Below are 21,489 nucleotides of genomic sequence, written 5' to 3' on the forward strand. Positions count from 1 at the left end.
TATTAAAAATTACTATAAAGAAAAGAGAAGCATCCAGAATATAATTAATAACAATAATAATATATGATAATGATTACTTGACAAAGAACAAAGAATACAAACGGTGTCAGTATAAAATAATATATAAAAAAATAAAATTTATCAGAATCTCTTTACTTTAATGTTCGCATAATGATTACTTACTGCAAGAAATATTTAAAAAAACAGCATTGAAAAAATAAATTAATATGTTGAAGGCAGTGTATATCTGAGAAATGTGAAACAGAAGAAGAACTGCAGAAGAAGAACCTTCATATCAAGAAAACTCAAAAAATAATAAGAAACATAACAAAGATTGTGGAAGTAGTTAAATGCATCAAGAAGGCAAAAACAAATTTCACATCCCATAAGCATATAACATTCTTACCATAATCAATATCAACATCAATATGAAAGAGAAGAAAATCAGAATGAAAATCAATATGCATTAAATTAACAATGCAATCAGAATAGCAAGAAACAGAAGAAGAACTGCAGAAGAAGAACCTTCATATCAACAAAACTCAAAAAATAATAAGAAACAGATAATAAAGACTGTGGAAGTAGTTAAATGCATCAAGAAGGCGAAAAGAAATTCACATCCCATAAGCATATAACATTCTTACCATAATCAATATCAAGAGCAATATGAAAGAGAAGAAAATCAGAATGAACATCAATATGAATTAAATTAAAAATGCAATCAAAATAGCAGGAAACAAACCTAGAAATTTTGAACCGAGAAACCTAGAAACAAATAAACAAAAAATGCCTTGGCATAAATATTAGAGGTTACCAATAAATGTTTATGAACATCAATAAGAAAGAGGACAGAATAAAAATGAAAATAACATCGAAAGAGGAGGTAAAAACTCAGTACCTTTTAAGATTAAACCCTCGAAAACCCTAAAATCGAAAAAAGGACAAATCTTCAATCGGTGACTGAATATAACTGTAAAAAGCAGATATCCTTTGATGAAACATGGAATCAGAAGAGATGGAATCAGAAGAGGACACAACAAAAAACTAAAAGAGGAGGTCAAAAACATTACCTTTTACGTGCTTTGTTAATCTTGAGGTTTTCAACCATAAAACCACATACTGAAAAAACAACAGAAAAAACAACAACGTCATTAACGATTAAACCATCGAAAACCCTAGAATGCAAAAAAGGAAAAAAAATTTCAATCGATGAATGAATATATGGTGGATTTGCAACAAACTAAAAATTAACCGTAAAAAGAAAATATCTTTTAATCACAAAACCCTAAAAATAGAACATAGAGGTGATAATGAGACGAACAAAAAATAGAAAGCATTACCTGGTCCATGGAGAATGAAGAGAAGAAAACGAAACAAAAATGAAAAAGCGTTGGATACAACACAATATATAGTGAAAAAGAAAGTGTCATTACCATTTCAAATTTCAAAAGAAGGCGCTATTTCTGAAGATGAGAAATGCTGTTTTTAGGCAAAACTACTTTCCAATAGAGCACCTCTTCAGTTTCCGAAATGGTGAAAAGAGTAAAGGAAAAAAAGGAGAGAAGGGGGCAAAAGATGAAGAGGAGTTTAGGGTTTCAGAGAAAAATAGGATGAAAGAGAAAAAGAGTGTTAAAGAAAGAGAACAAAAAGAAAGCGAAATGAGGAAGAATGGGGAAACCAAACGGGAAAGTGTGTTTTAAAACGTGACACGTGTCACATTTTTGTTTGTTCAGGTGTGTTGTGTTGATTGGTTGAAGTTTTACTACTTTTGGTATTAAATCTTTTTAGTTTTTTTTTCAAAATTTTCTGGAGATGACACGTGTTTAAACTTACCCTGAGAGTTCTCTCTATTTGTATTATGTATAGATTTACTGTGTACCGTGTCAAACAATCTTTACTCGAAATTTATATATGAGCTTCTAGAAAGAGGTTGGAACTGTAGAATTTTCCACAACGACGCGGCAACTATTAGAAAAATAAAATGAAAAAACACTCACAGCAACTTCACTTGGCTGGGTTTCTATTTATTCACTGTTTTCTTTCGACTTTCACAGCCATTCTTTCTGGTAATACTCTTCTCTCTCTCTCAACAACTTTTGCTTTCACCAATGCCTTCTAACGCCATCATCCAATACACCTCTTCTTCTTCATCTCCTGCAACTTACATCTACGACGTCTTTGTCAGCTTTCGCGGTGAAGACACGCGCAACACCTTCACTAGTTTTCTCTTTCAGGCTCTCCGTACAAAAGGCATCAATGTGTTCAAAGATGATGAAGATCTCAAAAAGGGTGAATCCATTGCACCCGAGCTGCTGCAAGCCATTCAAGCCTCTTGACTTTTCATTGTTGTCTTCTCACAGAACTATGCTTCCTCCACTTGGTGCTTGCGTGAACTGGCAGAGATACGTAACTGCGTTGAAAAAGTGTTATTATACCTATATTTTATGATGTTGAACCTTCGGTGGTGCGCAAACAGAGTGGATGTTATGAGAAAGCATTTACAGAATACGAAAAGAGATTGAGAGAAGATGAAGTGAAGATGGAGGAAGTTCAGAGATGGAGACAAGCTCTCACACAAGTCGCCAATATCTCTGGTTGGGATATCCGAAATAAGTGAGTTACCCTCTCTCGTTTCAACATTCATCACAGTTATATATTTATCATGCAGTGAGTTATATATCCCTCAATTTATTTAAGTATACTTGTTTATGAAAATAATTTTTTCAAAGTTAAAATTTATACATTATTGTTTTTTCCTGTAAATGTTAAATTCTCAGGTCACAGTGTGAACAAATCAAAGAAATTGTTCAAAAGATAATAAAAATTTTGGGCCCAAAAATGTCAAGACTTCCAAAGGATGAATTGATTGCGATAGAGTCTCGGGTTGAAGAATTAAAAAATCTTCTATGTTTAGAGCCGGTTAATGATGTTCGAGTTGTTGGAATTAGTGGGATGCATGGCATAGGAAAGACAACTCTTGCTCGGGCATTATATGAAAGAATCTATCATCAATATGATTTTGGTTGTTTTATTGATGATGTAAGCAATATTTATCGAGATTCTGGTTCATTAGGTGTACAAAAGCAGCTAATTTCTCAGTCTCTAAATGAGAAAAGTCTTGAACTTTGTAATGTTATTGATGGAACATATTGGGTGTGGACTAAGTTGCATAATGCAAGAACACTTATAGTTCTTGACAATGTTGATCAAGGTGAACAACTTAAGCTGCTTACAGGAAACAGAGATATACGTACATGCATTAGTGGAGGGAGTAGAATCATTATAATTTCAAGGGATGAACATATATTGAAGACACATGAAGTGAATTATGTTTATCAAGTCCATCCGTTGAGTTGGAAAAATGTTGTGCAGTTGTTTTGTAGAAATGCTTTCAAAGTTAATTATATATTGGACGATTATGAAGAGTTAGCAAGCGAGGTACTTTTTCATGCTCAAGGTCATCCCTTGGCAATTGAAGTAATTGGGTCATCTTTGTCTGGTCGAAATGTCTCACAATGGAAAATTGCATTGGGTAGGCTAAAATATAACAAAGATAGAAATATTATGGATGTTTTACGTATAAGTTTTAATCAGTTGGAAGAAGAAGAAAAAGAAATATTTCTTGATATTCCATGTTTCCTCAACAGTGATCATGAGGGTATGGGTTATTCAAAGGATGAAGCGGAGAAAATTTTGAGCTTCCGTGGATTTGATTACAAAAATGGCATACCAACTCTGATTGAGAAATTTCTAATAACGTGTGAATATGGGTATATTCATATGCATAGGTTGTTGATGGATTTGGGACAGAGTATTGTTAGAGAAAAATCACCTAAGGAACCTCTAAAGTGGAGTAGGTTGTGGGAGTACGAAGATTTTGAGAAATCTATGTTAGACAACGAGGTAAAAATAATTGATTGCGTGTAATTCTTAAATTGCAATTTTTTCTACAATATGAAAATCCTTTGAAAAGTATAACAATGTTATTATTTCTCCATAATGTTGTAGGCAACTGAAAATCTTGAAGTCATATATATTGAATGCAATTTGCTTTCGGGGACTGTGAGGGCAGATGGTCTATAAAAAATTAGACACCTTAACTTGCTTAAACTTGAGGGTGTGAACTTTTCAGGAAGTCTCAATCATCTTTCGAATGAACTAGCATATCTTAATTGGAGAAAATATCCTTTTAAATGTTTGCCTCAAAGTTTTCAGCCGGAAAAACTAGTTGAATTACGCCTTGTTCGGAGCAGTATTAAACGACTATGGAAAGGCACAAAGGTCATGTATCTTAATTTTCTATGTTTTTTAAATAAATTCGTTAAATGACAAACACTGTCTTTAATTTCTTTTTTTCTTTAATTAATTAAAGAAAAACCAAATTTTATTATTAATTTTGTCTTCTATTTGTTAATCAATGTAGTCATTGAACAATTTGAGGTTTGTGAATCTCTCTTACTCTGAAGATTTAGTTGAGATGCCAGATGTTAGAGAAACTCTAAATCTTGAAAAGATAGAACTTGAAAAATGCATAAAGCTCAGAAAAGTCCATCCATCGATCGGTCTTTTGAGAAAGCTTGCTTTTTTGAATTTGAGAATTTGCAAAAACCTCATGAGCTTACCCAATATCATATTGAGCTTGAATTCTCTTGAATATCTGAATGTGTCTGGATGTTCAAAACTGTATAATAATGAGTTATTAGATGAATGAAGGAACACAGAGCATTTGAAGAAGCTTTGTTTAGTTGAAGCTCCTATTCTTTTCCAGTCAACATCCTCTTTCATAAAAAAAAATGTTGTTGCAGCCATTAGTTTTGTTGTTGCCCTCCATTCCTACTTGCCCTTGTTCACTCACTTGTTTGCTTGAACTCGATCTAAGCTTTTGTAACTTAGTTCGAATCCCTGATGCCATTGGGAAGTTAAGGTGCCTTGAACGACTAAATTTGAAGGGAAACAATTTTACTACACTTCCCAACCTCCAGAACCTTTTCAGACTGTATCATTTAAACTTACAACATTGCAAGCCATTCAAACGCTTGCCTGTTCTCCCTTCGCAAACCGACTTACCTTCAACTTTACAAGTTTCGACTCTCTTATATCACAGAATATCAGTTAGGATTACTAATTTACGATTGTCCAGAATTAGTTGTGAGTGAAGACTGTAGTAGCAGGATTTTTTCGTGGGTGATACAAATTTTTCAGGTGAGTATGCTTATTCCTTGCTCTTCCCTTCTTTTAATCTTTTTTTTTTCGAAAAACAACAACTAATGCATAAGTTTGTAGTCTTACGAGGCGAGGTGCTCAAGAAACACGGATAGTCCTAATTTATGTCCAAGTGCCGGAAGTGTTATCCCGGGAAGTGAAATACCGAGGTGGTTCAACAATCAGTTTGTGAGCATGGACAATTCAATAAGGATTGATGCCTCACCTATTATGCATGTCAATAATTGGATTGGTGTTGTGTGTTGTGCATATTCCACATTGGCATTGAAAAGGACATCACTGGTAATGGATCCATAAAAGATAATCCTAGAATTCCTCCAGTCGATTTGAGAAGAGATCTAGTCATTGCCAAGTCAGATCATATGTGGCTATTTTATTTGTCTCTCCAAGAGTTTCATAGACTATGTTATAATTGCAGATGGTACACAACTTATAAAGGTGTTACTACAGTGAAATTTTCAAAACTGATGGCGAACTGGACTAAAATTTGGAAGAAAGAAAACCAATATGTTAAGGTATATCTGAATAAATATGGGTATCGTTGGGTATATGAGCAAGATCGAAAACTACCAAACTCAGGTACTTAATATTACTATACAGATTCGTTTTATTTTTGTTTTCTTATTTCGTGTCTTACAAATGCATATGAGATTTTGATCCACAAAGTTATTGTCCTGTGCTGCAACATGCGAGAGAGTTACTAATTTCACTATTTAAAAAAAGCTCAAATACCAACAAAGTCTATTTTAGTAATAAGATTCCAAAGAAAACCAACCAAAAATACTCTTTAAGATATTATAGTTGTGCCATGCTGAGTGTGGAGCCTTTCCATGTTTGCTTTTCCTAGCTTCCTAGACTAATCAATATGCTACACAAATTGTTGATGTTCAAGTTCATGATCAAGAAAGTTAGCATTGGTGATGTTGCAGTTCTCGTGGCAATCAAAGAGGTAATTAATGTGATACGGACATTTCAGATATTTGTAGTCTGGCCTAAAGATCTTGTGAGACCTATTATAGAAGTTCGGTAAGAAAATTATTTGTAATTATTAATTTTTATTTATGTATAAATAAATTTGTAGATGTAAGTTAATGAAAATGTTGTTTATTGTGTAGCTAAAGTGATAAAAAAAATTCATCAAAGAAATGAGCAATTTACTGATAATCCTATAGTTGCATTATCAAAGATTGTTATAATCATACATAGAAATCCAGTGGTGGTTCCGTGGGATGCTATAGTTTCTTCAGGAACAATGACATCCCATTATATTCATGAGTAAGTACAATTTTTAAGTCATCAATTATTAGTACTTCATCATTTATAGCTATAGTAATAATTGTTTTCAATGCAAACATCACTAACAATTACTTTTAATATCCCTAACTGATCACACTATTGCATGGTTCTGCTCATTGCACCATAAGTCACCTGCATATCTAAAAAAAAAGTGAATTGGTAATTAGTAACAACTTATGTATGTACATTACTTAAGCGTCCCTTAACTAGTGTTTTTCTTATTATTATTTCCCACACTAGATATAAGTTTTTGAAGGATCGACCAACTGCAAGGTCCTAGAAGCTGACATGGTTGCATCTTGAGGTTATTAGTAATTTCATTAAATACTTTTATTGCTTGTTTTGTTTGTAAAATAAATATCTTAATTAGGTTGGTAATATTCAATTGTAGTGTAATAAACAAATAGGAGAGTTAGAGTGTGACTATTATGTAATGCAATGGATGGAAATCATTGTACATGCCGATGTCGGATAAGGTTGAGACCAGGTAATCATGTTTAACTAATTCTTTATGATACAAACTATATCTAGTTTATGGACTAATTTCAACTTATTGTGTGATGCAGTATTTTATGGACGTACAACTGTTCGATTCTAAATCCATTGATTATGTGAGACAAACACTCAACTTGCACAACACTCTAGGATAAATGTTCTTAGAGTTGTGTTCATATTATGTATTTTACTGCTTATGGTTTTAGTTTTACAAAGTTTTGACAATTTAAATATTTATTTATAATTTCTTTTGACATTGTTAATTTTTTATTATTTTATGAGCATTTATATGTTTTTAAACGATATTCTTGAATCTGGTTGGTGGTTTAATGAATACAAATAGATAAAGAGAGGAAACTAGAACAAGCCCAAGTGAACTAAAAATGCACAAAATATAATAATGGTTCACATCACAACTGCTGTCAATTTTGACCCAAAAACGATGACAATTCATACCAGAACGTCGTTTTTGTAGTGAACGGTAAGTTTTGTCCATATCAACAGAATATGACGGTGATTTAGATGTAATTGTCGTCAATTTTTTAAGCTAAATGACGATGAGTTGAATTTAACGTATCATTTTTATTTTTGGATTGAAAATATCACCCTTTATATATATATATATATTTTGGAATATATTTTCATATTTGAAAATACATTATAGAGTGCACATTTTAAAATAAATTTTGAGATTAAAAATAAATTCTGGAGTATACATTCCAAAATGTATTCATACATTATAAAATTGCACATTCCAGAGAATATATTACTAAAATGTGTACGACCTTGATCCTGCCGGTTGACTCGAGTGCAAGAGTCTTGCCACGTCAAAGGTATCTTCTCTCGATCAGCTTCGCACCACGCTAGTCTTCGATCTTCACGTCTCAATTCTTCGCGAGAACCTGAAGAAAACAAAGACACAAAATGGCGTCGCTGCGGCCGATCGCGCTCCGACGCTCAAGTCAGTGACTGAATCACCAAATACTAAGAGAGAAAAGCTAAACTCAAGGAACCGTGCAAGTGCTCTCTCAGCGTACTCAAGTGTTCTCAAAAGCGTAAAGAAGTGTTCTAAACGCGCGTACCTCAGAAGTTCGTTAGAGTTCCTTATATACCTGGGCACTTTCTCTCTCCTGACGGTTACACCTCTGGACACGTGGCTCGCATCCAGCTGTACACGTGTCACCATCTGGAGCCACCTTCTACTTGAGCGTCACCTCTACTCTTCAAGCTATTCGACTAAGTTACCCATGCGAGGAGTAACTACAGCTTCCTTGGAGCGCGATCTCTTCTAAGTGGCGAGTACGGGGTGTCACCATGCACACCTTCTCTGTGGTCTCGCATGCCGCTATCACGATCTGCTTCACTTGCACATCGTGCATGTTCTGGTAAACTGTTCCCTTGCCTCGACCTCTGACTAGGGAATGATCATCTGATAACTTCATCCTTCGTGCTCGTACTTCATGAAAGCTTTAAGCAAGCCTTCTTGGTCTTTCGGTGATGTGCCCCTTTCGGCGGTCTCTCACCACTTGGTCGCCTAAAACTCACATACGGCGACTATGACGCGAGCCTGGTGACCGCCGGTTAAACACACCAGAGATCGGAGAACGCCAAGCTAACAATTGGCGACTACACAAACTTCCCGATGTGCTTCCCTTCTGTCAGCCAAGTGTTCCGCTCAACACGCCTATATTATCGCTTGCTGCCACGTCATTACTTCCGACTACCTGATCGGTACACAAGCCCCCCAGTCTTAAGCTGAGACTTGACCAGCGAAAAAACTAAGAGGTCACGTCATCGTCGATCTACGTGGCACTGGTGCAGATTTACGTACGTCCGTACCCTCTGCTTTTCTGACGCTCCACCAACCTCTTTTTCCATCACTCAACACGTGGTTTCATCAACGGTCGTCTTCAACTGTCGTTTGCGCTTCCGAAAACGTTCGAAAAACCCTTAAACCCTTTGCGCTTCCACTGTTCCATGATCTTTATTCACTCTCAAGCGTTCTAAGTATTTTCTCTGCGAACCACGAAGCTTCTCGTCACTCTCAATCTCCAACTTTCTTCAACGCTCATCCGATCACAAAAAGGTAACCCTTTTACTCCTTCTATGGATATTTGCTGCATTTTAATCGGTTTGCATCATCCATTATCTGTCTGAAGCATACGTTGTGGACTGTTTTTTCCTTTTCTCATTTTCTCGTAACTTAGGGCTTCGTCCTTCATAACGTTTATCCCAGCGAACCCTTATTCGTTCGCTCTGTCTTCTCCGTCCTCAATCGAGTCGTTCTCTGTATCGTCATTTCATCCCTTTCTCTTTCCTTTGCAGTTCCTGCGATGGCTCACACGAAGTCCACCGCGAACCCTCCTCCTTCATCGCGAAACCCTCCACCCCAAGCGCGTAGGGTTGCCCCTGGGGCAAATCCTCCACTAGCGCGCAATCCATCACGAGCCTCTGGTGCTCCTTCTAATCAGGCTGAGAGGCCTACTTCTTCTCATGCCAATCCTACTCAGGCAACTCCGCCGGTCGCCGGAGGAGCCTCCCTACCTCCACAAGACTACAAGGAACTCTACCCTTGGGCCGCCCCAACTTTGCTAAAAGAGACCTCCTCAATAAACACCGAGTTGGGCGTGCACCGACTGCGAAAAGGAGACCAATCCGACCTCTCCTTCCACAAAGAGCACGATAGCAAAATGACCGTGCTGCCCTGCCTCCCCGGGGAACCGATCTGTGCGGATAATAAGGGGAACAACGGCGAGTTGTTCTGCTTTATCTACACGACATTCTTCAAGAAAGTGAAGCTTAGGCTTCCTTTTACCCGCTTCGAGAGAGAGCTACTGACCGAGCTCAACGTCGCCCCTGCCCAGCTTCATCCCAACAGCTGGGCGTTCGTGAGGGCGTTCCAAATCATCTGCGCACACCTGGGGCTGCCGGCTTCAGTGGATGTCTTTCTTTTCCTGTTCGAGGCCAAGAATCCCGGAGATCGCCTCTGGATTAGCTTGAACGGGATTGCTGGGAGGTCAATCCTCTCGATCTTCCAGCAATCTTACAAAGACTGGAAGGGGAAGTTCGTCAAGGTGTGCCAAAACGACCAAGACCCTTCCCTGCTCGACGGCTTCCCCTTGTACTGGGTACACAAGGGGAACAAAGACTCTAAAGAAAGCTTCAGGAGGGCAAGGAGTCCTGACAATATGGGGGAGTTAGACAAAGATCTCTGCCTCTTCTGGAAGAGTGTGGCTGCTGCCAACATCACCCTCCCCACCGCCTCCATAATCACCTTCGAGTTCCTTGAGGACCAACTCGAAGCTCACATAGGTTAGCTCCTGCCCCAGCACCAAGTCTTTCACTTCGAGTTAACATTAACTTAGCGTCTTCACCACTATATTTTGGCATTTCATTATTCTGTGTTGACTCCGATCTTTCATCCATGTATTGCTTGTGTTGTCTCTGCATAAATATGCTTGTGTGTTTTGCTTCTGCCTTGGTTGCTCATCTGTTCTTTATCTTGCGCAGATAATATGTTGGGCAAAGGGAAATTGGCAGAACTAAGGGCGATCAACTGGTCTCATAAACTCGCGGTGGGCTCCCAAACTGTGCCCAACTCAGTGGTGGAGATCGCCGCTGCTCAAGGCAAGACTCCTCCCCGAGGTGCAACCTCTTCCGGGGTACTACCCGCCCCTCAAAGGAAAAAGCTGATCTTGAGGAAACCAAAAAGGAAAGTTCCTCAAGTGGTGCAAGAAGAAGAAGAGGATGAAGAAACCACCGAGGATGGCCTTGTTACCAAGAGGACAAGGGTGGCCCCCTCTTCACCACCTGCAATCCAAACACCAACACCGCCCTCACCTCCAGCTCTTCTACCACCAGTCCAAGCGACGCCCTTAGCCGCCGCGCCCCCAGTGGTCAAGAGCAGCGACCCAAACTTCATAGAGAACCCTCCAAGCGCCTCCACGCCATTCGTATCTGCTGGAGAAGGTCCTCCTTCAACCACCTCTATTGCTGGGGCCGCACCAGGAGGAGATGAGGGTGCTCACAACTCGCCAATACTCATAACAGAATCTCCGACCTCACCACCACGCCAAGAAGCCCCCCTTGCCCTTCAAACTCAAGAGGGTGGTGGTGAAAGTCAGCACCAAGCTCCTCCAGCACCTCCACTAGCATCAACCTCAAGCCTCCCAACCTCCTTCGAAGAGATCTTGGGGCCCTTCACAGCTAAACTGAAGATGATGGCGGAGGATCTTCCCTCTATAGTATCAAAAGCTGTGGAGGACGCACTCAAGAAACTCCAAGATGAGAACTCCGCACTGAAGAAGTCGAATCTGATTACAAGGGCTGAGGCTGAAAAACTCTCGTGCAACCTGCTGATGACCGAGTTGGAGCACTCAAGGCTGGAGGACGCCATGGATGTTGAGCTAAGGAGCATGCGCAAGGAGGCCTCTGAACTGCGCCAGAAACTGCACCTCCAAGTCCAAGAGAAGATCGACTTGGAAAGCAAGCTTGTCCCCTACAGGCTCAAGGTGGTGGACTTGGAGGCTGCAAAGAAAGCGGATGCGACCAAGGTGGAAAACCTTGAAAAAAGGTCGACGGATCGGGAGGTGCTCCTTGGGAAGGTTGAAAAGGAGAGGGACGACGCCATTGCTGAGCTCGCCAAAGCTCGAGAGGAGGCCGCAAAGATTGCTGCAGAGTTGGCCCAGGCTCGGGACGAGGGCAAAAAGGCTGTTGAAGACCTAGCTCGAGCTTGTGAGGAAAAGAGCTGAAGAAACAAGCACAAGAGCTCGAGCAAAGCACCGCCCAAGTCCTCACCGCCGGGTTCGACGCCGCTCTGGAGCAGGTTGCATGCCAATACCCCGAGCTCGACCTCTCTATGGTGTCAATTTGCAACGAGGTGGTGGATGGGAAGATCGTACCCTCTGAAGACTAGCTGCCTTCCTCCATCACCTTTCCTTTTGTAAGAACTTTATATGTAATTCTTCTGCTTATGTACTTGATCACATTCGTGTTCAAACTTGAACAACCACTTTTGTATAACTTTTAATGCTGAAAAGTTGTTTTCTAATACTTCTCTTTTAAATGCTTCTTACTTTTACTTGCTTTCACACACTGCTTCAAACTTGAATAAACTGTTAACTTCATAACAATTTATCAAACGGTTAACTCAAAGTAGAACTTGAGCAACTATTAACTTTCAAGCGATGACATTTAATATAACTTGTGAACTTAAGGCAACAAACTTTAACATAAGTTACTTACTACGCAGCAGGTTTTAACTTAAACTAGTATCACAATACAGTTTACCTGATCTGCCCAGCAAAGTGAGCCCATATTCCTGTCATCACCTGGAATTCTTCTGATCGTCATAGGGTTTTGGCGATGTGAACTCTCTTGCCTTCATAACTTGACCATTGTTCCCTCATCTGGGAGGTAGAGGCGCCTTTCGGATCCTTCTCTACCTCCCTGAGTTTCAGAGCAATGAGCTGGATAGTGAGGTGTTCTCTTTGAACCTACCTTACCTATCTTTTTAACTTCTTTCACCCTTCACGCCGTACCTGAACTCGTTCAAGACGAGAAGGATTTTATCTGTCTTCGCATCGCCTACAAGCGTGGAAGCTTTCTCTGGTCTTACTGGGTCAATATTGATGTTTCACTTAAAGGGGGGAAGGCATTTCCTTCCTTCCCCACCGTTTAAGGTCACGAACACCCCTGACTTTTCAGTTCATCTTGCCTGAACTCACTCTGAGGTGAGAAGGACTTTTCCTGGTGCCTCAACTTGCCCAGGGTGTACATCTCCTCCCTCCTGGATGTACTGAGGACTTTTAATCTTGCCTTTATCTGCTGGTGCAGAGAGGTCTTTCAATCTATTCTTGCCTGCACTCGCTCAAAGGCGAGGAGGACTTCTTCTATTCTCGCCTGCTCTCGCTCAACAGCGAGGAGGTCTTCTTCTGCTCTTGCCTGCACTCGCTCAAAGGCGAAGAGGACTTTTTCTTGCCTGCACTCGCTCAAAGTCGAGGAGGACTTTCTCTTGCCTGCACTCGCTCAAAGTCGAAGAGGACTTTCTCTTGCCTGCACTCGCTCAAGTCGAGGAGGACTTTTTCTCTTTCTCGCCTGCACTCGCTCGAGGGCGAGGAGGCCTTTTTCTCTTCTCGCCTGCACTCGCTTGAGGGCGAGGAGGTCTTTTTCTCTTCTTGCCTCACTCGCTCGAGGGCGAGGAGGTCTTTTTCTCTTCTCGCCTGCACTCGCTCGAGGGCGAGGAGGTCTTTTTCTCTTCTTGCCTCAGGACGCACGAGAGGGTTGAGGTCTTTAATTATCACTGGTGCCTCCGATCGCCGAAAGACGATGAGGACTTTAAAACTTTAACTACTGCCGCCGATCGCCGAAAAACGATGGTGTCTTTAAAACTTTTAACTGGTGCCGCCAATCGCCGAAAAGCGATGGGGACTTTAAAACTTTTAACTGGTGCCGCCAATCGCCGAAAGACGATGGGGACTTTAAAACTTTTAACTGAGAGCATGCGATATAACTTTGAACTTGCCTTAAATCACGCACGAGTGATAAGGTCTTTTTTAGATTCTAAAAAATTTCAACATAAAAGGCATGCAAACTCAGAAACTTAAGCTTGGAAACTCTTCTTTATTGGGTGGCCTCATTAAAAACCCTCCTTAGGGAAAAAAGAGTGGCCCCTTCAAAACTGTTTTAACAGAAAGCTTGTAAATCTCTTCATGTTCGTTTTTACTTACAAAGCTTTAACTGTAATATAACTTGAGGTGTGTGGCGTTCCAGGTGCGAGGAATCGCCCCTCCTTCTAACGTCTCTAAGCGGTAGGCGCCGTTCGCGAGCACCTCGGTTATTCTGAACGGTCCTGTCCACTTAGGCGATAACTTGTTCTCCATCTCGTACTGATGGGCCTTCCTCATCACCAGGTCGCCCTCTCTAAACTGCCTTGGCATTACCCTGGAGTTGTATCTTCGCTCGATCCTCCTTTTTACTGCCTCGGCTTTTACTCTTGCCTCCTCCCTGACCTCATCCAGTAAATCCAGATTCAACCTTCTTTCTTCATTCGAGTCTTCCGCCACAAAGTTCTGGAATCTCGGCGAGCTCTCCTGGATTTCAACTGGAATCATTGCATCACATCCATAAACCAAGCTAAACGGGGTCTCGTGGGTTCCTGACTGCTCAGTGGTATGGTACGCCCAAACTATGCGAGGTACCTCTTCAGCCCACGATCCCTTAGCTTTCTCCAGCCTTCTCTTTAAACCTCTCAGCAACACCCGATTTGCAGACTGTACTTGGCCATTTGTCTGTGGGTGCTCGACGGATGCAAACACCTGCTGTATTCCCACCTCTTCGCATAGCTTCTTCAATAGGTGACTTGCAAACTGAGTTCCATTGTCCGACACCAGGCGCTTAGGCACACCAAACCGGCACACGAGATTTTTCCACACAAAACCTTCGATCTTATGATCTGGGCTACTGGCTCCGCTTCGATCCACTTGGTGAAGTATTCAATCGCCACCACCAAGTACTTCATCTGCCTGACCGCCAATGGGAAAGGTCCCAGAATGTCAATTCCCCAAGTATGAAACGGCCAAGGGCTGTAAATCGACTTCAGCTCTTCTGGAGGCGCCTTGTGCCAATCGGCGTGCTGTTGACATGGCTTGCAACATTGTGCATACTTCTTGCAGTCCTCCCTCATCGTTGGCCAGTAATAACCTGCACGGAGAGTTCTTGCAGCCAGAGCTCGACCCCCGACGTGACTCCCACATATTCCTTCATGGAGCTCGGCCATAATTCTAGTGCATTTTTCTCCGTGCACACATTCTAGGAGTAGGTGTGTAAACCCAAACCTGTACAGCTCGCCATCGATCATGGTGAACTTGCTGGAGTTCTTCTTTATCTTCCTAGCCTCCGTCGGATCCAACGGGAAAAGGCCATCTGCCAGGCAGTGCTGGTATTGCGTTATCCATGTGTCTGGCTTATGCGTAGCGCAGGCCTGCGTCATGTTCACCCTCTCCCCCCGACATGCTCTTATTCTCGGCGATCTCAAGGTCTCCTAGGTCAAGGACCTGTGACTCCTCGCCGCTTTCTCCGTCGACTTTCTTATCTGAAGAACCAGGTGGTCTGCCACAAACGCTCTAGGCGTCTTCAGAGTTTCTTGGATAACTGTCCTCTGTCTACCCCCCTTGCCCGAACTGGCGAGCTTGGCTAGCAAGTCAGCTCGGGCATTTTGCTCTCTGGGCACATGCACTACTTCAAATGAGACAAAGGAACTCTTCAACTCCTGGACATACTCCAAGTAAGCCGCCATTTGTGGATCCTTGGCCTGGAACTCGCCTGTTACTTGTCCCGTGACTAACAATGAGTCACTCTTCGCCATTAACACCCTAGCCCCCATCTCCTTAGCCAACAAAATGCCTGCGATCAACGCCTCATATTCTGCTTGATTTTTGCTGGCTTTAAAAGCAAATCTTAGGGACTGTTCTATCAGCACGCCGTTGGGCCCTTCCAGAATGATTCCAGCACCGCTACCCTGCTGGTTGGACGATCCGTCCACCGAAAGTACCCAACGAAAGTTGTCCCCCTCAACTCGTGTCGCTTCCGACGAGAGCTCGACCACGAAATCAGTGAAAATCTGCATCGGTCCTCGGGGCTCATATTTGATGTCGAACTCTGACAGCTCCACTGCCCACTTCACCATTCTCCCAGCTACATCAGGCTTCTTCAAGACTTTCTGGATGGGCAGGTCGATCATCACCAGCACTGTAAAACTGTGGAAATAGTGGCGCAACCTCCTCGTCGAAAATACTACAGCCAGTGCAGCTTTCTCCAAGGCCTGATACCTTACTTCTGGGCCTTGCAACACCTTGCTGACGAAATAAATAGGCTTCTGGGCCTGATCTTGATCTTGGGCGAGCACCGCACTCACCGCTCTCTCAGTTACAGAAAAATACAACCTAAGAGGGGTTCCCACCAAAGGTTTGCATAAAACCGACGGGCTTGCCAGGTATTCTTTAAGCTTCACAAAGGCTTCTTCGCATTCCTTCGACCAGACAAACTTGTTGTTTCGCCTTAAGCATTAGAAATACGGATGGCCCTTCTCTCCACTAGCTGATACGAAACGAGACAGGGCGGCCATCCGACCTGTAAGCTACTGCACCTCCTTCACGGTAGCCGGGCTCCTAATCGCCAAGATGGCAACACATTTATCAGGATTTGCCTCTATTGCCCTTCCAGTTAAGAGGAAACCTAAGAACTTCCCCGCCTCCAACCCAAAAATGCACTTCTCGGGGTTTAGCTTTAATCTGAACTTGGCAATCGTGGTAAATAGCTCCTCCAGATCTGAGACGTGCTTGCTTTTCTCTAACGAGGTCACGACCATATCATCTACGTACGCTTGCACATTCCTTCCCAGCATTGGTGCAAGTACCTTATCCATCAGCCTTTGGTACGTGGCCCCCGCGTTCTTCAGCCCGAAGAGCATCACCTTGTAACAGTAGCACGACCTCTCAGTCATGAAGGCAGTTTTCTCTTCATCCATGGGATGCATCTTTATCTGGTTGTACCCCGAGAAGGCGTCTAGAAAACTCAGCAACTTGCACCCTGCTGCACTGACGACCAGGGCATCTATGCTTGGCAAAGGGTATGAATCCTTTGGACAAGCCTTGTTCAGGTCTGTGAAGTCGACGCACATGCGCCACTTCCCGTTGCTCTTCTTCACCAGTACGACATTAGCTAACCATTCAGGGTACTGGACCTCCCTGATATGGCCTGCGGCGAGGAGCTTCTGCGTTTCATCCTTGATCGCCTATCTCCTCTCCTCATTAAACTTCCTTTTTCTCTGTCGCACTGGTCTGACCTGTGTGTCCATTGCCAAATGGTGACACAAGAAGTCAGGGTCAATTCCCGGCATGTCTGAAGCAGACCATGCAAAAGCATCCAGATGCCGTTCTATCACCTTGGCGATCTGGTCTTGGAGCTCACCTTCCAAAGATCTTCCCAACTTGAAGACCTTGCCCCCGATCTCCCTCTCGAGCCACTCCTCGACGGGTTTGGGTCTGGTTTCCCTGGCGATCACCGCCCTGGCGATTCCCGACTCCCTCGCTTCCTCTAGGCGGTTTCTCGCTTCTTCTTCCCGTCCGGCGCTCTTTCCCTCAACCTCAGCGTCTATCATGGTGACATCGCCTCCGGCGGCCACCTCCATCGCTGCATCGAAAACTCGCCATTCTGTTGGCCTGGGCTTCACACCAGGAGGCGGCGTCGTGGTGATGTAACTTACTGACCTTTTATTCTTGAGGCTATTTTCATAGAACTTCTTCGCCTCCTTCTGGTCAGATCTGATGGTGATCACCACCCCCTCCATTGAGGGAAACTTAACCTTCATGTGCCTGGTTGAGGTCACAGCTCCTATTCTGTTGAGGGTTGGCCTTCCCAACAGAATGTTATACGCTGAGGGGGCATTCACGACGAGGTACTTGATTTTCTCCGTCCTCGAGGCCACCTCATCCGTGAACGTTGTTCTCAGCTCAATGTATCCCCTGACCTCCACCTGATCGCCACCGAACCCATATAAGCATCCTCCATAGGGTCTTAGCTGGTCAAGGGGTAGTTGCAACTTGGTGAAAGTCGGCCAGAACATCACATCTGCCGAGCTTCCTTGGTCCACCAGCACCCGATGGACCTTCCTTCCCGCCGTGATCAGCGAGACAACTATGGGATCGTTGTCATGAGGCACAACGTCCCTGAGATCCTCCTTTGTGAACGTAATGTCCACATCTGGCGAGTGATCTTCAAACACATCTACTGCCATCACAGACCTTGCATACTTCTTCCGCTGTGATGCAGTGCACCCACCACCTGAGAAACCACCGGCGATGGTGTGGATCTCGCCATGAGTGGGCATCTCATGTTGCTGACCCTCACCACTCGCTGGCTGAGAGCTCGACGCACCCCCCATCCTCTTGTCCAGCAAGTAATCATTCAAGAAGCCGCTCTTGACTAGGTCGTCGAGCTGGTAACCCAGGGTCAAACACGAATCAAGGGTGTGACCAAAACTCTGGTGGAACTCACACCAGGCGTTTGGCTTTGGTCCTAACACCTTGTCGCCAACTTTCTTAGGCGCTTTAAGCCTGGCAGCTATGTTGGGAATGGCGATCAGGTCCGCCAATCCCATGACAAACTTGTACCTTGGTGGGCGATTGAACTGCCTGGGGCGCCCTGGGCCCCTTCCCTTGTTTTTCTTTGGATCATAAGGATGGCGAGTCCTCTGATCCTTCTTAGCTGCCATCGTCTCCAGCACCCTCTGCGGCTGGATTCTAGTCTGGGCTCGTGGCCTAGCAGGAGCCACGCTCCCTCTCTTCTCGGTGACCTCACTCTCGTCGACGATGTGGGCCACAACAAGTCGCCTAACTTCAGCAAACGTGCCGGGGTGGGCCCTAATCAGCGCCTCACAAAAAGGTCCCGGCAGCACGCCCTTTTTGAAGGCGTATACCAACATCTCCTCATCTTTGGCAGGCGAGCGGACCATCTGTACCCCAAAACGATTCAGATAGTCCCTGAGGGACTCTCCCTGATACTGCCTTACGTCGAACAAATCACAAGACACCCTAGGTGGCGCCTTGTTCACAATGTACTGGTCGACGAAAAGCTTCGAAAACTGCTGGAAATTGGTTATGTGACCTGTAGGCAGGCTAACAAACCATTCAAGTGTTGTTCCCTGGAGCGTGCTCACAAACATCTTGCAATATACAGCATCTGAGCCTCTTGACAGCATCATCTGCGTGTGGAACGTAGTGAGATGTGCTTTAGGATCCTCCACGCCGGTGAAAGAGGCTTTCACAGGTACCACGCTCGCAGGGATCGGCGTGTCCGTGATCGCCTGAGCAAACGGCATTGGGAAAACGCGCTGTGGCGATGACGGCGCAACTTCTTCAACAACTGTGTGTCCTCTCTGCTCCTGAAGAGCTTGACGCAATTCCTCTGTGACCTTGCTAAGCTCCTCATTCCTGGCCTAAGAGGCGACCAGGTCTTCATGCATCTTCGCCAGCTCTATGCGCGTTGCCTCCACATTTTCTTGCAATGCGCGCATGATCTCCATCATTTGCGCCATGGTCATGGCGCCTTCTGCAGCAGCTGGCACAACCGGACTGGAACGCGTACTTCTCATCTTTCTCATGAAAAAACAACGAATCAAGTTTCAGCGAACAAAACCTTCACCAGCGAAACGATCGATCCAGCAATCAATCGGTCAAAAACTCTCAAACTCCAAAGAACTTCCAAGAACGCAACCACAACAACACGCCGATAGATTCGGATGCCAAAACCCCCACAAAAACTTGCAATCTCAACACGAACTTAACGCTTCTCTACCAGAACTCCCGATTCACCGGTCAGAAACACGAACGAACGGTAAAAACTTCAATTTCACCGATTGAAACTCGCACAAACGGTGAAAAACTTCAACTCACCGAACAAGAACCCAAACGAACGGAGAAAAACTTCAATTCGCCGAACAAAACTCGAACAAACGGTGGAAAACCTCAAACTACCGATCGAAAGCTCGAACGAACGGTGAAAAACGCCGATACACTGAATGAAAACTCAAACGAACGGTGGAAAACGCCGAAAATGGTTGCACCAGCACACAACCACACAAGAATCTCAGAAACTTCAAGAACTCACGCTGTGGATGGGAAACACGCTTTACACGGCCCCACGGTGGGAGCCTGATGATCCTGCCGGTTGACTCGAGTGCAAGAGTCTTGCCACGTCAAAGGTATCTTCTCTCGATCAGCTTCGCACCACGCTAGCCTTCGATCTTCACGTCTCAATTCTTCGCGAGAACCTGAAGAAAACAAACACACAGAATGGTGCCGCTGCAGCCGATCGCGCTCCGACGCTCAAGTCAGTGACTAAATCACCAAATACTAAGAGAGAAAAGCTAAACTCAAGGAACTTTGCAAGTGCTCTCTCAGCGTACTCAAGTGTTCTCAAAAGCGTAAAGAAGTGTTCTAAACACGCGTACCTCAGAAGTTCGTTAGAGTTCCTTATATACCTGGACACTTTCTCTCTCCTGACGGTTACACCTCTGGACATGTGGCTCGCATCCAGCTGTACACGTGTCACCATCTGGAGCCACCTTCTACTTGAGCGTCACCTCTACTCTTCAAGCTATTCGACTAAGTTACCCATGCGAGGAGTAACTACAGCTTCCTTGGAGCGCGATCTCTTCTAAGTGGCGAGTACGGGGTGTCACCATGCACACCTTCTCTGTGGTCTCGCCTGCCGCTATCACGATCTGCTTCACTTGCACATCGTGCATGTTCTGGTAAACTGTTCCCTTGCCTCGACCTCTGACTAGGGAATGATCATCTGATAACTTCATCCTTCGTGCTCGTACTTTATAAAAGCTTTAAGCAAGCCTTCTTGATCTTTCGGCGATGTGCCCCTTTCGGCGGTCTCTAACCACTTGGTCGCCTAAAACTCACATACGGCGACTATGACACGAGCCTGGTGACCGCCGGTTAAACACACCAGAGATCGGAGAACGCCAAGCTAACAATTGGCGACTACACAAACTTCCCGATGTGCTTCCCTTCTGTCAGCCAAGTGTTCCGCTCAACACGCCTATATTATCGCTTGTAGCCACGTCATTACTTCCGACTACCTGATCGGTACAGAACTAATTGAAGAAAATAAGAGAAGGTAAATGTTGTAGAAACTGATGGAAGGTAATTGCACAAGATTGCAAAATTGATTCTCATTCATTTTGATTTACTTCAATAATATATATAATAAAATTACAATTACTAGAAGCTATAAAATAGGAATACTAACATGCCTCTAAACTGACATTAATGCAATAATACGGTAAAATAAGTTTAAGGGTAATAAAATCAGAATTAATAATAATAAAATCTGAATTAATAACCAACATCCTCCCTTAATTCTGATTTGGAACAACCTTCCTGCCCCAACAAATCTCTTAACTTGATGAAAGAATTGATCTTCAATGGCTTAGTGAAAATATCTGCAATCTGATCTGCAGTATTCCAATTTGATCATGTTCTTCCCAACTTGGTCTCGCAGGAAGTGATATCGAATATCAATGTGTTTACTTCTTTGATGAAAAACTGGATTCTTTGCAAGATTAATTTCAGGGACATTGTCAACATAAATCTTAATTGGAACATCTAGATTAAAACCAATTTGAGTCATTATATTGTTTTTCTCAATCGCCATCAATTCTTCATTCATAGCCTCTTGCCATTTAGGGTGTTGAATGACATCTACAAGTCTCACGGGTTCTGATTCTGCAAGAAAAACAAAGTGAACTAAATCTCCATTTTCATCAACTTCATCATCAAGATTTACTTCGCAATCTTGAAGGTGTACAGGTTGTCGTTGCTGCCTTCTTGGTTGCACCATCATAGTTGCAATAGGAGTTGCAACTTCAGGTTGAATTACAACTTCAGGTTGAACTGCAGGTGT

General features: G+C 43.3%; 1 protein-coding gene and 1 pseudogene across 1 annotated transcript; both read left to right on the forward strand.

Moving 5' to 3' along the window:
• Window positions 1–2,070: 2,070 nt before the first annotated feature.
• On the forward strand, window positions 2,071–6,288 carry LOC137819314 (disease resistance protein Roq1-like; annotated as a pseudogene).
• A 3,380-nt stretch (window positions 6,289–9,668) lies between these two features.
• On the forward strand, window positions 9,669–12,062 carry LOC137819310 (uncharacterized). The gene is made up of 2 exons (XM_068623111.1): window positions 9,669–10,326; window positions 10,525–12,062. Exons 1-2 carry the CDS (start codon window positions 9,705–9,707, stop codon window positions 11,763–11,765), a joined length of 1,863 nt encoding a protein of 620 aa, XP_068479212.1. The 5' UTR covers window positions 9,669–9,704; the 3' UTR covers window positions 11,766–12,062.
• Window positions 12,063–21,489: the final 9,427 nt, after the last annotated feature.

The sequence above is a fragment of the Phaseolus vulgaris genome, chromosome 10, assembly GCF_000499845.2.
Source record: "Phaseolus vulgaris cultivar G19833 chromosome 10, P. vulgaris v2.0, whole genome shotgun sequence".
Classification (NCBI taxonomy): domain Eukaryota; kingdom Viridiplantae; phylum Streptophyta; class Magnoliopsida; order Fabales; family Fabaceae; genus Phaseolus; species Phaseolus vulgaris.